At 40.6% G+C, this 18,613-nt stretch overlaps 1 protein-coding gene across 1 annotated transcript; it reads right to left on the bottom strand.

Moving 5' to 3' along the window:
• Positions 1-923: 923 nt before the first annotated feature.
• On the bottom strand, positions 924-17,532 carry LOC140368870 (cerebellar degeneration-related protein 2-like). The gene is made up of 6 exons (XM_072456019.1): positions 17,431-17,532; positions 12,071-12,183; positions 10,204-10,352; positions 6,186-6,347; positions 1,676-1,892; positions 924-1,466 (listed from the first exon to the last, which is right to left on the bottom strand). Exons 1-6 carry the CDS (start codon positions 17,510-17,512, stop codon positions 924-926), a joined length of 1,266 nt encoding a protein of 421 aa, XP_072312120.1. The 5' UTR covers positions 17,513-17,532.
• Between the last annotated feature and the right edge of the window lie 1,081 nt (positions 17,533-18,613).

The raw sequence follows: 18,613 nt of genomic DNA, 5'->3' as shown, positions 1-18,613 counted from the left end.
CGTTTTCATGAAATACACTCGATTTACACATTCCCTGCATCGTTTTCACGCAATCGCGGCTCAATTCGAGTCATAAAACTTCCATAACGATTATTTAAAACGATTAGTTGCTTGTTTTATGTTGTTTTTTTATGTCGGTTTAATGTTTTTCTGGTACAATATCAAGAATTACGTCTGATATTTCAACAGTTTGACTTGGCGGACATATTTCCCCGGGGATCCGTATGCACATTAAAATCACCCTGAATATAATACTGTTTAAAATGATGAGTTGCGAGCTCTAGTTCCGATATTACCATTTATCGTGATATTTTCTGTAGCAGTCAATCAAACGTGTTATCGTGACAGAACTACCCTTAAACTTGAGTAATCGAGTAATCCTACAGTAGAACTACATCACAACACAGAACAAAACATGACTTCCTCAGAATGTGAATCTAAATTACTTGAATATTGCACACAAAATGTCCACGTTCTTGTTTTCCAAAGCTAATTCATCTGAAGACGTTTGAAATTAGAACAAATAATCAACTACACCTTAATTAACCTTAATTAACCTTAATAAAGCATGAACAAAGACTTAATTCATATGAACAAATAGCTTATTAAGGCTTAGTAACTACTTAATTAAGGAGTTAGGATAAGGAGCTGATCAAGTCGTTACGAAGCCTGAATAATTCCTAATAAACTATTTGTTCATGATGAATTAAGTCTTTGTTCATGCTTTATTAAGGCTTATTAAGGTGTAGTTACCATAAAATGCTACAAAATAGAACTCCAAACCGTCTTGAAAAGAAAAAACAGAAGTTATTACGACTGAACAACTCGATAAAGATGAAACATTGTGATTTCAAGTATCGCGTGAGGGCATCCGTGTTAAAACCTTGCTTCAACCGTTGCTACGGCGACTCGAGCCGGCGCCGTTATCCATCTCCAGTCGTCCCCCGCCCCCTGTTCTCAATCAAGTCCTCTTTGGTTTTCTGAATGCGCAGGAAAATCTCCCTGAACAGCTCCTTGTACTCCGGCTGGTGCATATCCTCCGTAAAAGGATCGAAATCGCCCGCATTCGAATCCGGCGACGGGGTTTCGACCTCGTCCGCGCTCGCGTCCCGACCGTCCGGGAGCGTCCCGGCGTGACAGCGACTCAGCAGTTCCTCGTACTTCACCTGCAGGGCGCTGTACTGGGCGTCCACCTCGTTGAGCAGGGAGATCCCGCGGTGCTTGAATGCGTCGTGGCGCCGGGCGCAGGAGCAGGCGCGGTCGTCCGGGGCGGCGGCGGCGGCCATGGCGCGCTCGCTGCCGGCGCGCCGCAGGAGGCGGGGCTGCCGGGAGGACGGCGAGTCGGGGCCGTGCTCGTACGGATCGGGCGAGAAGTGGGCGTCGCGGAGGGCGGAGCGGGCGGAGGACTTCAGTCGCCAGAGTTGGCGAAGCTCGTCGGCTTCGTGTTCGAGTTCGGTCAGTCGGGCCTGAGAACGACGAAAGAAGGAACGTCACATGGTCAAAACGTGAATATGAGATTAAAAAAAAGGATGTTGTTACGTTTAGTCTTTGTACGTCTAAAAAAAACGGACTAAATCTTGACGTAAACCAAAAAAAGGCCAGATTTTTCCACTAAACGTGTTCCAGTTCATGACGTTGGTATGATTGAGTTGAACATAAGAAGACCCTGGCGTACCTTGCATCCCTCCATCGCTCCCAGTTGCTGCTCCAGCGCTGCGTTCTCATTGGCTAATATCTCGGCGTCCCGCTCCGCTCGCTCCCGCCGGCTGCGCTCGGCCGCGACCTGCCGCTGGAGCGACTGCAGGGACTCGGTCAGGGCCTCTTTCTGCTCCTCGTGCCAACACACGACGGGGGGCCGAGGGTCCGAGTCGTCCAGGGGGCAAGAGCTCAGCCTGGACACAGAGAGAGGGGCACGATCAGGACATGGCAGGAGGCAAATGTAGAGTATTTTACACCATCGACCGGGAAATACTCCAGACAGCACGGAAAACGCCTTTTACACATTTACAAAGAGGAAAGGTCAGAGTTTACGACGGATTTTCACACACAGTGAATAAAGTCACTCAAACTGAACTAAATGGCTCTTATTCTGTCTAAAACATGTTAACGATGTAATTTAGCCCTTTACAAACAAAACATTGTATTAGTTTAAGCAGTTTTAAGTTTCATATTTCATCCAAAATATTGCAAGTATATATTTTTAAAAATGATTAAAAGGTTCAAGATGTCACTTCTGTCACTTGCTCGTTTCCACCATATTATTGCTTTGCCTATATGTTCCACAGCATTTCTATTATCATTATTATATTTTTTATTATTTATTGTATTATTATTTATTGTTGAATTATTATTATTGCATTGTATCATTATTAGGCCTGAGCGCCACAAGCTGGCGAGAGGCCTATTAATCTCGTAAGGCCGTGCGAAGCACGGCTGCGAAAGTGCACACGTAGTGCGCACGAAATCGAGCGCGAAGCGCTCGCCCACTTTCAAACACTCACTAACGCACTCCTCCACTCATGCACGCCCCGTGTATACTAATTAGTAGTAGGAAAATGGAACATTACCGTTGTAAACGGGCGAAGCCTGTGCAAAAGTGCGCACTAAACGAGAACTTTACATTGAGATGACGACCGCGAAGCGGTCGTCATCCCCATATAAAGCACTCATTTGCGCTAAGTAGCTCACGAATACGTTCCCCATCTCTTGCATGTTCCGTGCATATAAGCATGTAATGCAAAAATTGAACATTATTACTGTATAGAGGGCCAAAAACACAAAGTGGGCGGAGCCCACTCAAAATTAACGAAAGTACCTGTCAGTGACCAGGGACCCACACCATGAGGTAGGAAAGCGCGAGCGCTTTCCGAAAATGTATAGTTTATGATATTTGAAAAATGGGAAACATTGTTTTCGCATCGGAATATTATTCTTTCTTCTTTCTTCTTTCTTCTTTCTTCTTCTCGGGACCAACCCCCCTATTTTTCACCCAGTGAACATTGACGAAAAGTCACAAAAATGTTCACACCTCTAAAAATCGTGCCTCTCTACATTCTGGCTATTTCCCTTTTCTAAAATAAAAAAATTGGCGCGTCAGCGCCCCCAAATGTACCAAAAATGCATTGAGAGATGGGAAATGACCCAAAAAAAATCTGATCGTAGAATCATGAAATTTGGCGCAGAGGTAGATGGTGACAAGAGAAGTAAAAAATATTATTACGGCAACGCCGTCTGCCCAACCAAATGTCGGCCATATTGCTTCAAAAATGGCTAAACATGACTTCGGAGTTTTTCCAAACGTCGTACTTTTACGAACTCCTCCCAGGGCGTTGGCCCTAAAAAGCTGAAATTTGGTGAAAATGCTACTGAAGAGTGGGACATCAAAAGTTATCCAAATTACATTGATACCTCTCACGGTCTCTGTGCGGCGAAGCCGCAAACTGTAGCTAGAATTTCAGAAATCTCCCATATTTAAAATTTCGGCCGTTTGCGCAGATAAAGTCCGAATTGCGTCAAATTAGAATCAGTTGTTAAACTCTTTGCCCTAAACCTACTTGAAGTGAAATAAATTCATTTGGCGCCACAGCGCCCCCTACAGATTTTATATATATATATATATATATATGGAGGTTAAATGTTTAGTTATGTTTAGCGTAATAAAAGGACAATTGGGGCGCGTTAGCGCCCCCTCCTCTTGCGGCGTGGCGGCGGTGTGGCGGCGGCGTGGCGGCGGCGTGGCGAGGGCCGATCATTGCCGCTTGCGGCTATATTTATTATTATTATTACAATGTATTTATATAGCGCTTTTCCACCTTCAAAGCAAAATAAACATATCCATCTTGTATTATATGTTTTTATTGCTGAAAAAAACTGCTAAATTGAAGTATAGTAAAAGTATTTATGTCTGAGGAAAAACAGAGGTGCACTGGGCCTCAGATACCGTTATACGTGACGGGTTTGTTTGGCATGTTTTATGGATTTTATCATTGATTTGATCAAACTGGACATTTTAGTTTTGTATCTCGGCTCGTTTAAAAGATTAGAAACACCTTTAGCCATTTTATTGCCAACAAACAGTGGATTAAACTTCCGGTGACGAGCAGGAGTCGTTAAGTAGATTAATTGTTCCATGGAGTCTTAGTCGACCAACATTTGTATATATTATTTAGATTATATGGGTTTGAATGGGACAATAGCAAATATGAGAAAGTATGAAGTAAGAGAGCTGAAATGTTTGTATTTTTGGGGGTAATTATACGTAAAAAGGCAGATTAAACTCACAAAATGAGTCTTTATACATAAATACGTAGTTTCCTAGTACTTTTTCCTGCATTTCCGCTCCAATGTAAAAGTCCACTAAGCAATCCTTAATCAACGCCCTTTGTGTTGATTCATGGACTGAAGGGGAATTCTGCTCCAATTTGACCCAAACGATGCTTATCAGGCGCGATAAGACTCATGTGTAACAGAGAAATACTTGTAAACAATGTATTTATATGTGAAAAGCTCGATTAAACTCACAATTCACTCCTAAAACGTCATCTACCTCGGTCCACGGTCTTTACTTTCCGCTGTCGTCTTTATAATCTCAATAATATAATGATTCAACCGCTGAATCGTAAAGCGACCGAGGCAAGTTTTGAGATAGTTTATCGTGTTTGAGATTAGCACGTTTAGTCCGTGTCCTGGACCCGGGTTTGGACTTTGACCCGTTCACTTCCAGCCTCATCTGCCCCTTGGATTTACCAGCGACTTGTCCTGTGTCTGACCTCGAGTTTGGATCGAGAAGGAAGCGATCGCGGGACAAAACGGGAAAGACAAGTGTTGCTGGGGATTAGCATTAGCATTAGCGTTAGTGTTAGCGTTAGCACAGTTGGAGAGGAGCTGCCTCTTTTGGATGAAGACCGACTGCTTGTAGACTGTGAGGCTCTGACATAAGCTCTTAAAATCCTTTGAGTCGCACCAAAAACATCTATGTAAATAAATATAAAAAATATATAAGTACAAGTAAAGTATCTTCGTACGTAAACGCAGATTAAACTTTCCAAACTCTCCATCTAAGTCACTCCATGCCTTCTCATTTCTGACTTTGTGCAAATAAAAGCTTATAATCCAAATATTAATACTAAATTTGGTCGACTACCGCGTCATTCACGTGATCCGCAGTTATTTGTGTTTCTGAGATCAAACGATGCCGTTCCGACTCGTTTTTAGCGTTTGTGATTTTATCTTGGAAACTAAAGATTTTAATGTCGCTAATACTAAAGTCACCGGGTCCATTCTATAAAGAACTCACCTGTAAAATGTGTTGTTGTCATTCTCTTCAAAAGCTAAACGTTAACTGGCTAACTTTGGCTAAATTTGGCTAACTTAAACTTTACAAGGCTAATTAACCGTTGTGACTACCGTATTTTAGTCGCAAGTCGTAAGTCGCACCAGCAAAAAAAAATCATAATAGAGAAGAAAAACACATATAGAAGTCGCATTTTTTGTGTGAAATGTATTTGATAAAATCCAAGACCAAGAACAGACATTTCATCTTGAAATTCAGTTTAAAATAATAACAGATGAGAGAACATGGTGAATAGGTGTACGTATGCTAACGCTAACACCTTCAGCTACATGACGTATGCTAACGCTAACACCTTCAGCTACATGACGTATGCTAACGCTAACACCTTCAGCTACATGACGTATGCTAACGCTAACACCTTCAGCTACATGACGTGTGCTAACGCTAACACCTTCAGCTACATGACGTATGCTAACGCTAACACCTTCAGCTACATGAGGCACAGACAGAACTGTGGTAAGTGTCTGGTATGTTAGCGTAACATATGAACAGTTATTCAGATAACTATAGCATAAAGAACATGCTAACACGTTTAGCAAAGCATCAGTTTTACCCCAAATCACTAAATCTACTGAATTCTTCTTCCTCTGTGTCACTTCTAAACAACTCCACAAACTCCAGAGGAAGAGGAAGTGCAGATTCTTCTTCTACGTCGCTTAGAGCCTAGAGCGCCCTCTTGTGGTTGTCAGTGTGAAAATAACGAATACTATCACATATAAGTCGCTCTGGAGTATAAGTCTCACCCCGACAAAAAAGGTTAAAAAGGAGCGACTTATAGTCCAGAAAATACGTTATTCAAAGAGGTCACATGATTAACTTAAATGACTTTTACCTGTACGTGTAGTCGAGCTCTTGCAGACAGGAGATGCTCTGTCTGTCTCTGGGACGTCCCGCTCGTCTCTGGGATTTCAGACTTGAGCCGATCTTCAAGTCGTCCACCTGCTTCTGGAGCTCCTCCACCTGCGTCTGCAGCTGCTCCACCGTCTCCGTCAGTCTGAGCGCGACAGGAAATGAACACGCAACGCGCCGTTTAACACGGAAGTCAGAATCTTCTTCAAATCAAAGCAGTAAAATGGACTCGCAACAAGTTCTTCAGAGAGTATCAATAAGCCCACATTACTCTAAGTATAGTCCCATTACTCTAAGTATAGTCCCATTACTCCAAGTATAGTCCCATTACTCCAAGTATAGTCCCATTACTCCAAGTATAGTCCCATTACTCCAAGTATAGTCCCATTACTCTAAGTATAGTCCCATTACTCTAAGTATAGTCCCATTACTCAAAGTATAGTCCCATTACTCCAAGTATAGTCCCATTACTCTAAGTATAGTCCCATTACTCTAAGTATAGTCCCATTACTCCAAGTATAGTCCCATTACTCCAAGTATAGACCCATTACTCCAAGTATAGTCCCATTACTCCCAGTATAGTCTTATTACTCCCAGTATAGTCCCATTACTCCAAGTATAGTCCCATTACTCTAAGTATAGTCCCATTACTCCAAGTATAGTCCCATTACTCTAAGTATAGTCCCATTACTCCAAGTATAGACCCATTACTCCAAGTATAGTCCCATTACTCCAAGTATAGTCCCATTACTCCAAGTATAGTCCCATTACTCCAAGTATAGTCCCATTACTCCAAGTATAGACCCATTACTCCAAGTATAGACCCATTACTCCAAGTATAGACCCATTACTCCAAGTATAGTCCCATTACTCCAAGTATAGTCCCATTACTCCAAGTATAGACCCATTACTCCAAGTATAGTCCCATTAGTCCAAGTATAGACCCATTACTCCAAGTATAGTCCCATTACTCCAAGTATAGACCCATTACTCCAAGTATAGTCCCATTACTCCAAGTATAGACCCATTACTCCAAGTATAGTCCCATTACTCTAAGTATAGTCCCATTACTCCAAGTATAGACCCATTACTCCAAGTATAGTCCCATTACTCCAAGTATAGACCCATTACTCCAAGTATAGTCCCATTACTCCAAGTATAGACCCATTACTCCAAGTATAGTCCCATTACTCTAAGTATAGTCCCATTACTCTAAGTATAGTCCCATTACTCCAAGTATAGTCCCATTACTCCAAGTATAGTCCCATTACTCCCAGTATAGTCCTATTACTCCCAGTATAGTCCCATTACTCCAAGTATAGTCCCATTACTCTAAGTATAGTCCCATTACTCCATGTATAGTCCCATTACTCTAAGTATAGTCCCATTACTCCAAGTATAGTCCCATTACTCCAAGTATAGTCCCATTACTCCCAGTATAGTCCCATTACTCCAAGTATAGTCCCATTACTCCAAGTATAGTCCCATTACTCCAAGTATAGTCCCATTACTCCAAGTATAGTCCCATTACTCCAAGTATAGTCCCATTACTCCCAGTATAGTCCCATTACTCCCAGTATAGTCCCAGTTCTGGTATAGTTCTGTTTTCATCTCCGTTTGGTCACTCTTTACTTTTTTTGGACACATTTTCTACCTCTGTTTAGTTATTTAAACATGACATGTTTCATTATCTCAATTATTTTTATTTTATTTTATGCCTTTTTTGCCAATTTGCAGTAAAATGAATAAATGCTTCTGCCTGGTCTTTAAGTATTAAGTTCATTGTCAACATGTAAAAAACAGAGATAAAGGAGGAGAACATGTCATCAGAGCTAGGTGTTTGTGCCTCGATGCTAATGCTAATGCTAATTTCAAAGCATATTAAACGATCCAAACAATAAGACGAGGCAAACGAAAACGACAGCAAAGTTTTCTACACACAACAACATCAACAACAACAACAACAACAACAACCGGGTGGTGCTGAATTTAAATGTTGATCGTTTGTTTTATATTTTACATGTTTATAAAAGTTAGCATTAGCATTAGCAATAACAGTGAGCTAGCCGTCGTTACAGACACGGGGCAGAAGCTTTGGTAACACTTTAGAACAGGGCAATTCAACATAAGGCCTGGGGGCCAAATCAGGCCCTCCAAGCGATTTAATCCGGCCCACAACAATCATCCAGGTATTAAGACATAGCATTAAAATCGTGTTTACTGATTTGGTCTTTGTTTTGTCCATGTTTAATTCCGCTTTAGACAGGTTTGATTCTGGGTTAGTCCTGGTTCAGACCCGGTCGGTTTTAGTCTAGTTCTAGTTTAATTCTGGTGATGTTGTTGGAAAAGCATTTTGAATGTTATTTCTCTCAAAAATATAATCTAGCAGCAATAGAATCAGATTTGGGGATATTTTGTGCGACGAAATGTTGTTACAGTGACGTGTTGTGCTCCATCTGGCCCTCGGGAAAAATAAATCAATAAAATAAATATGTGTTAATCATAAAGTAATCATTGACAAAAATAAACTAATCATTAACATTAACTCAACCAAACACCAACACCACCAACACCACCACCACCACCAGCACTAATCCTGAGTAAAAGATTATAAAATGATCAGTTTGTAATAAATATGAATAAATGCTTTGTATTTGGCTTATGTTAAAGTGTTATTGAGGTTTTTGTTTGAGTGGTTGATCTTTAGCACACGCCTTCATTTAACATGCTAATAATAACAGTAAAGTGTGGTAATAATAACAGTAAAGTGTGGTAATAATAACAGTTAAGTGTGGTAATAATAACAGTGAAATGTGGTAATAATAACAGTAAAGTGTGGTAATAATAACAGTAAAGTGTGGTAATAATAACAGTGAAATGTGGTAATAATAACAGTTAAGTGTGGTAATAATAACAGTTAAGTGTGGTAATAATAACAGTTAAGTGTGGTAATAATAACAGTTAAGTGTGGTAATAATAACAGTGAAATGTGGTAATAATAACAGTAAAGTGTGGTGGTAATAATAACAGTAAAGTGTGGTAATAATAACAGTGAAATGTGGTAATAATAACAGTGAAGTGTGGTAATAATAAGAGTAAAGTGTGGTAATAATAACAGTAAAGTGTGGTAATAATAACAGTGAAATGTGGTAATAATAACAGTGAAATGTGGTAATAATAACAGTGAAGTGTGGTAATAATAACAGTAAAGTGTGGTAATAATAACAGTAAAGTGTGGTAATAATAACAGTGAAATGTGGTAATAATAACAGTGAAGGGTGGTAATAATAACAGTAAAGTGTGGTAATAATAACAGTTAAGTGTGGTAATAATAACAGTGAAATGTGGTAATAATAACAGTAAAGTGTGGTAATAATAACAGTAAAGTGTGGTAATAATAACAGTTAAGTGTGGTAATAATAACAGTAAAGTGTGGTAATAATAACAGTAAAGTGTGGTAATAATAACAGTAAAGTGTGGTAATAATAACAGTGAAATGTGGTAATAATAACAGTAAAGTGTGGTAATAATAACAGTAAAGTGTGGTAATAATAACAGTGAAATGTGGTAATAATAACAGTGAAGTGTGGTAATAATAACAGTAAAGTGTGGTAATAATAACAGTAAAGTGTGGTAATAATAACAGTGAAGTGTGGTAATAATAACAGTAAAGTGTGGTAATAATAACAGTAAAGTGTGGTAATAATAACAGTAAAGTGTGGTAATAATAACAGTAAAGTGTGGTAATAATAACAGTAAAGTGTGGTAATAATAACAGTAAAGTGTGGTAATAATAACAGTAAAGTGTGGTAATAATAACAGTAAAGTGTGGTAATAATAACAGTAAAGTGTGGTAATAATAACAGTTAAGTGTGGTAATAATAACAGTAAAGTGTGGTAATAATAACAGTAAAGTGTGGTAATAATAACAGTAAAGTGTGGTAATAATAACAGTAAAGTGTGGTAATAATAACAGTAAAGTGTGTAAACACAGCACTCACCCGTGGATCTTGTTCTGAGCGCTGCGATTGTCTGAGCTCAGTTTGAGGTTGTTTTGCTCCAGCTCTCGAGCCGATGAGTCCAGCTGCTCGTAGACTTTGGCGTGTTGGTCGTTCACTTGTCTCAGGAGCTCCACCTGCTTCGCCAGGTACTGGAACAGACCAGAGAGTAAACAACAACAACAACAACAACAACAACAACAGAGAGGGAGTCCAGGAAGTAAACAACAATGACAATAACTACAACTACAACATTTTACTTGAGTATGGACACAATGGGTCTTGGACAAGGGTCTTGGAAAGGGTCTAGGAAAGGGTCTAGGAAAGGGTCTAGGAAAGGGTCTAGGAAAGGGTCTAGGAAAGGGTCTAGGAAAGGGTCTAGGAAAGGGTCTAGGAAAGGGTCTTGGAAAGGGTCTTGGAAAGGGTCTAGGAAAGGGTCTAGGAAAGGGTCTAGGAAAGGGTCTTGGAAAGGGTCTAGGCAAGGGTCTAGGCAAGGGTCTAGGAAAGGGTCTAGGAAAGGGTCTAGGAAAGGGTCTTGGACAAGGTCTTGGAAAGGGTCTTGGAAAGGGTCTAGGAAAGGGTCTAGGAAAGGGTCTAGGACAAGGGTCTAGGAAAGGGTCTTGGACAAGGGTCTAGGAAAGGGTCTTGGACAAGGGTCTAGGAAAGGGTCTTGGAAAGGGTCTAAACACCAGCCACAAACAAACAGTGACACAATGAAACAAAGAGTTCACAGTCGTTTAGTCGTCGTGTTCGGTTCAATAATTGTGAATAAAAGCAAAATCGTGATGTCATTTCTCACAATAATATCCTCATAAACAATAATTCCCATAGACTTTTCATGTAAACGTCTTATTTACGTCACAGCCAAGAGTTTTCCATTTACTGTTTGTGTACGTTTTCTTTGAGGACATTTTATCTTATCTCCTGCTGAAACTGAAAAACTTTGAACCTTCAAGAAGCAAACAAACGCCAAAGATGGAGCGAAGCGTTATCTCGATCACGCAATCCAGAGCAACGTTTGACCGCACGAAAACGATGCATCGCAATGTTGTTTCAGTCCTGTCCTGCTTTTAGTTTCCGTTTCGTTGAGGTTCAGTAAAAGGATTCGACCGCTTTAAGTTAGCGGAAAATGGCTAACGCAGAGTTTGTGACGCTCGACGGGATTAATCCAGGGAAAGATTTACGCTGCCTCAGGATTGACCTCACTTAAGAGAATTAAACCGGGCTTAAAACGCTAAACGCTCAAAGACAAGCCAATGTTGACATGGAGCTAATCGTGCTAAGACGCTAACATGCTAACAAATATACTTAGAGAATTGCAGAATATTTGCCATTTTTGTATAACTTTTGACCTGTAAACTAGTTCACATGTATGATTATTATTGTGTCCAGAGTCAATATCTGTGGCACAGTGATTTAAGCATTTGCCCACAAATGGAGGGATTTCTGGTTCTGTTGAGTCTAGAGGCAATAACAATAATTCTATAAACTTGAATCTTACTTCTGACAAATACTTTGTTGATGGTCGGTGGATGCAAACATAATTGACCAAGATTGCAATTTATATAGCTTTTAGTCCTGGTCCAGTTCTGGTCCAGTCTTACTCCAGTCTTGGTCTAGTCTTGGTCTAGTCTTGGTCCAGTCTTGGTCCAGTCTTGGTCCAGTCTTACTCCAGTCTTACTCCAGTCTTACTCCAGTCTTACTCCAGTCTTACTCCAGTCCTGGTCCAGTCCTGGTCCAGTCCCGGTCCAGTCCCGGTCCAGTCCCGGTTCAGTCCCGGTCCAGTCCCGGTCCAGTCCTGGTCCAGTCCCGGTCCAGTCCTGGTTCAGTCCTGGTCCAGTCCAGGTCCAGTCCTGGTCCTGGTTCTCACCTCGATCTCCTGCAGCTGTTCTTGGTTGGTGTTGTACATTTGGCCCAGTCCTTGTTCCAGTTCTCGGTTCCGCTCCAGGAGCCCTTTACCCAGCTCAGCCGCCAACTGCAGGTCTGAGGGCCACAGCAACACTCCTGTTACACTCCTCTTCATCACTCCTCTTCATCACTCCTGTTACACTCCTCTTCATCACTCATCACACTCCTCTTCATCACTCATGTTACACTCCTCTTCATCACTCATCACACTCCTCTTCATCACTCCTCTTCATCACTTCATCTCACACTCCTCTTCATCACTCCTCTTCATCACTCCTGTTACACTCCTCTTCATCACTCATCACACTCCTCTTCATCACTCCTGTTACACTCCTCTTCATCACTCATCACACTCCTCTTCATCACTCCTGTTACACTCCTCTTCATCACTCATCACACTCCTCTTCATCACTCCTCATCATCACTCATGTTACACTCCTCTTCATCACTCATCACACTCCTCTTCATCACTCATGTTACACTCCTCTTCATCACTCATCAAACTCCTCTTCATCACTCATCACACTCCTCTTCATCACTCATGTTACACTCCTCTTCATCACTCATCACACTCCTCTTCATCACTCATCACACTCCTCTTCATCACTCCTCATCATCACTCATGTTACACTCCTCTTCATCACTCATCACACTCCTCATCACACATGTTACACTCCTCTTCATCACTCATGTTACACTCCTCTTCATCACTCATCACACTCCTCTTCATCACTCATGTTACACTCCTCTTCATCACTCATCACACTCCTCTTCATCACTCATCACACTCCTCTTCATCACTCCTCATCATCACTCATGTTACACTCCTCTTCATCACTCATCACACTCCTCATCACACATGTTACACTCCTCTTCATCACTCATGTTACACTCCTCTTCATCACTCCTCATCATCACACATGTTACACTCCTCTTCATCACTCATCACACTCCCCTTCATCACTCATGTTACACTCCTCTTCATCACTCCTCATCATCACTCATGTTACACTCCTCTTCATCACTCATGTTACACTCCTCTTCACTCATCACACTCCTCATCACACATGTTACACTCCTCTTCATCACTCATGTTACACTCCTCTTCATCACTCATCACACTCCTCATCATCACACATGTTACACTCCTCTTCATCACTCATCACACTCCTCATCATCACACATGTTACACTCCTCTTCATCACTCACACTCCCCTTCATCACTCATGTTACACTCCTCTTCATCACTCATCACACTCCTCATCATCACACATGTTACACTCCTCTTCATCACTCATCACACTCCCCTTCATCACTCATGTTACACTCCTCTTCATCACTCCTCATCATCACTCATGTTACACTCCTCTTCATCACTCATGTTACACTCCTCTTCATCACTCATCACACTCCTCTTCATCACTCATGTTACACTCCTCTTCATCACTCCTCATCATCACACATGTTACACTCCTCTTCATCACTCATGTTACACTCCTCTTCATCACTCATCACACTCCTCATCATCACACATGTTACACTCCTCTTCATCACTCATCACACTCCTCATCATCACACATGTTACACTCCTCTTCATCACTCATCACACTCCTCATCATCACACATGTTACACTCCTCTTCATCACTCATCACACTCCTCATCATCACACATGTTACACTCCTCTTCATCACTCATCACACTCCTCATCATCACACATGTTACACTCCTCTTCATCACTCATCACACTCCCCTTCATCACTCATGTTACACTCCTCTTCATCACTCCTCATCATCACTCATGTTACACTCCTCTTCATCACTCATGTTACACTCCTCTTCATCACTCATCATCATCACTCCTCTTCATCACTCATGTCACACTCCTCTTCATCACTCATGTTACACTCCTCTTCATCACTCCTCTTCATCACTTCGTCTCATTAGTTAAAATAAACTTTAATGAAGATTTGCTTATTTTTAAATGGTCAATGATCCACTTGTTTAATGGAAACGTCGTCGGTCGATCTTGTGTCAGTGAAAACACGACTTTGTGGTAAAAATATTATTATTTTCACTGATTTTACTGTTAATGTTCAAGAAAGTGAAACTGAAAGACATTTGTCTTTGTTTTTTTAGACAAAATCAAACTGAAAATTGTTATTGACCAATATAAAAGGAAACAAAAACTTGACTATTAAGAAAATAATAATTAAAAAAATGTATTTATCTTGAATATATTTTTTCTGCCACATACGGCATGCACTGATTTTTATTTTATTTTTTAAATTCACTGCTATTGTGTGAACTCTAACATAAAGCTGTGATTTACAGTGAAGGAACATGAACACGACACATTTAAGCTGAACCTGAGAAGACGTGATGAAAGAAGCGACAGCAGGAAGTGGTTCAGTTTGCTGCAATTTCTTCCGGAAATTTCACTCCAACAAAGACTAAAGTGAGAAGAGAGTGAAAGAACGTGTCCTAACGAACTGTTGTTGCTTTGTCAATCACACTTAGACACATCACTCGGTTTAAAGTGACAAAAGAGCTCACAGATTGTGCACTTTAACCCCAAAATAGAGCTAAAATTAGACGTATTTCTGCTTATTCTTTCTTACTATCCACTTCACAAATTGACCGGCAAATTACTAATAGTCAGTAATGTATAAATATATATATATATAACAAGAAAAATGGTTGATTTCCTACCAATTTCTACAAAACAATGAGATTTTCAAGACAAAATAACGTCTTTAAAGGGACATGTTAAACTGAATTAACTCTAATAAGAGTTTAATCTTATTACAAAAGTGTTTCCTCGTCGTTAGTTTATATTTTGGATTGAGTCCTGAATGTGTTAATGATCCTGTTTTGTCCTGCTGCAACTGTGAGTGACACGTGTCGAGTTATAAAATGTCACGTAGCCACTTTTCAACTAAATAAAGACGGTGTAAAAGACAAATAAAGAGCATTTTAAACTTCTTACTGATTTTAGTATCGATACTATTGCTAAAGACAAATAAATCATCTGCAGACGTAGAATTTCAACATCTCAAACGACTGTTATTTCTAAACTCGTGAAGTCGATGGTTAAAGAGACTTTGGGGCAATATTTATCTTTTGTCGAGCCAATGACAGCATTTTATCACCTCAAAGCAGAAGTGCAGAGAACTCAATATAATAAAATGTAATATAATATCATATCATATCATATCATGTCATATCATGTCATATCATGTAATATAATGTTATATAATGTAATATAATGTAATATAATGTAATATAATATAATTGTTTCCACATGAATCGATATTGCAAGAAACTAAACAACTCGATCACAGGAAACTATTGTTTTAAAGGAAGATTTTATTCATGATTTTCCCTCATTCAGTCCAAACATATTAATTATAATATAATAAAAATTGTGTTAAATTAAAAAAATACATGATGGACCTTGTGAGCCTTAAGCTTTCTTATTCACTTTATTTGTCTTGGATGCTTTACTTTTCCTACATTTGCATTTTCAATTTTACCCAATCAATTTTTGTCCTGGTCTTTATTGTACTTTATTTTACTGTAGTTTATATTTTATTGTATTTTATTGTAATCTATTTTATTGTAGTTTATATTTTATTGTATTTTATTGTAGTTTATTTTATTGTAGTTTATATTTTATTGTACTTTATTTTATTGTAGTTTATATTTTATTGTATTTTATTGTACTTTATTTTACTGTAGTTTATATTTTATTGTATTTTATTGTAATCTATTTTATTGTAGTTTATATTTTATTGTATTTTATTGTAATCTATTTTATTGTAGTTTATATTTTATTGTATTTTATTGTACTTTATTTTACTGTAGTTTATATTTTATTGTACTTTATTTTACTGTAGTTTATATTTTATTGTACTTTATTTTACTGTAGTTTATATTTTATTGTCCTATTAGTCCTAAACCAGGACTAAACCAGGACTAAAGCAGGACTAAAGCAGGACTAAAGCAGGACTAAAACAGGACTAAAGCAGGTCTAAAGCAGGTCTAAAGCAGGACTAAAGCAGGTCTAAAGCAGGTCTAAAGCAGGTCTAAAGCAGGTCTAAAGCAGGACTAAAGCAGGTCTAAAGCAGGTCTAAAGCAGGACTAAAGCAGGTCTAAAGCAGGTCTAAAGCAGGTCTAAAGCAGGACTAAAGCAGGACTAAAGCAGGTCTAAAGCAGGACTAAAGCAGGACTAAAGCAGGACTAAAGCAGGTCTAAAGCAGGACTAAAGCAGGACTAAAGCAGGACTAAAGCAGGTCTAAAGCAGGTCTAAAGCAGGACTAAAGCAGGACTAAAGCAGGTCTAAAGCAGGTCTAAAGCAGGACTAAAGCAGGACTAAAGCAGGTCTAAAGCAGGACTAAAGCAGGACTAAAGCAGGACTAAAGCAGGTCTAAAGCAGGTCTAAAGCAGGTCTAAAGCAGGACTAAAGCAGGTCTAAAGCAGGTCTAAAGCAGGACTAAAGCAGGACTAAAGCAGGTCTAAAGCAGGTCTAAAGCAGGTCTAAAGCAGGACTAAAGCAGGTCTAAAGCAGGTCTAAAGCAGGACTGAAGCGGGTCTAAAGCAGGACTAAAGCAGGTCTAAAGCAGGTCTAAAGCAGGACTAAAGCAGGTCTAAAGCAGGTCTAAAGCAGGTCTAAAGCAGGACTAAAGCAGGACTAAAGCAGGTCTAAAGCAGGACTAAAGCAGGACTAAAGCAGGACTAAAGCAGGTCTAAAGCAGGACTAAAGCAGGACTAAAGCAGGACTAAAGCAGGTCTAAAGCAGGACTAAAGCAGGACTAAAGCAGGACTAAAGCAGGTCTAAAGCAGGTCTAAAGCAGGACTAAAACAGGTCTAAAGCAGGACTAAAGCAGGTCTAAAGCAGGACTAAAGCAGGTCTAAAGCAGGTCTAAAGCAGGTCTAAAGCAGGTCTAAAGCAGGACTAAAGCAGGTCTAAAGCAGGTCTAAAGCAGGTCTAAAGCAGGACTAAAGCGGGTCTAAAGCAGGTCTAAAGCAGGACTAAAGCGGGTCTAAAGCAGGTCTAAAGCAGGTCTAAAGCAGGTCTAAAGCAGGACTAAAGCAGGTCTAAAGCAGGACTAAAGCAGGACTAAAGCAGGACTAAAGCAGGACTAAAGCAGGTGCAAACCAGGTCCAGGACTAAACCAAAACTTACACCAGGACTAAACCACTAGACAAATGGATAAACCAGGTCTAAACCAGGACTTTAGGTCTAAAAACTGGATGATTAAAAAAACACACACAGGATGAAAACAGTAATTAAATTAAAAACAATTAAAAACATCTCGTACCGTGCTCCAGGTCCCGCTTGTCGTACCACGGCTCCTCCTCCTTCATCTCAAATTCTTCCTCCGCGATCATCTCCGCGAGCATCTTCTTCACCGCGACCGGAGCGTCACTCCCGCGGCTGCACCGGACTACACCGGGGCTGCACGGGACTACACCGGGGCTGCACGGGACTACACCGGGGCTGCACGGGACTACACCGGGGCTGCACGGGACTACACCGGGGCTGCACGGGACTACACCGGGGCTGCACGGGACTACACCGGGGCTGCACGGGACTACACCGGGGCTGCACGGGACTACACCGGGGCTGCACGGGACGCACGCGGGCGGACACAAACTGACTGATGAGCGCAGCAGGGAAAGCGGCTCTCCTCCTGGTTCTCCTCCTGGTTCTCCTGGTTCTCCTCCTGGTTCTCCTCCTGGTTCTGCTCCTGGTTCTCCTCCTGGTTCTCCTCCTGGTTCTCCTCCTCCTCCTGCGCGTGGAGCAGCTTCAGTCCTGCTGAGTCCTGCGTCCTGCGTGCGCTCGAGCCGGTGCCGGTGCCGGTGTGCTGTGCTGTGCAGTGCAGTGCGCGCGCGCGCGCGCGCGCGCGCGCGGGGGGAGGACGTCAGAGTCTCTCACGCACGAGTCCAACCTGGATCTGTCACGTCACACTTCCGCTCTGCGCGTTCAAAATAAAAGGAGTAAAAGGTTTCATTCATGTTTTTGGATATATGTTTACGGCAGGAACAAACGCGGGTGTGTCACAAACTCCTGGTGATATGAGTTTATTAAGACTGGATTTGATTTTTTGTTCTTTTTTTTTTTTAGAGGAACTGTTGAAAATGTACAATTCATTATAAACTAAAGTAATTTTTCTGTTGTTTTTGTCTATGTCACATTAGTTTAGCTCCTTTTTCTTGCATAATTATCCATGTCAAGTTTGAATAAACAGAACGAAATCAGATTACTCTATAATCTAGCTTGTCGGGTTCTATTTATTCTGCGGAAACAAGACAAAGAGATGGTCGTATAATTCAATTTTTTTTAATGCCTAACACTTACACTAATACAGATAGAAACAGCACAGAACTCTCCCTGACGCATGCGCGAAGTGGAGCAGGCGCTCTGACATCCAACTTCCGTTTTACCCTGGCGCTGATATATATATATATATATACAAACAAAATGAATATTCATGACAGTAG

The sequence above is a fragment of the Eucyclogobius newberryi genome, unplaced genomic scaffold (genome assembly GCF_026437365.1).
Source record: "Eucyclogobius newberryi isolate DKJ021-1_F unplaced genomic scaffold, fEucNew1.0.hap1 SCAF_20, whole genome shotgun sequence".
NCBI classification, from domain to species: Eukaryota; Metazoa; Chordata; class Actinopteri; order Gobiiformes; family Gobiidae; genus Eucyclogobius; species Eucyclogobius newberryi.
The sequence above is the reverse complement of the archived record's forward strand: the minus strand, read 5'-3'. Positions and strand labels throughout refer to the sequence as shown.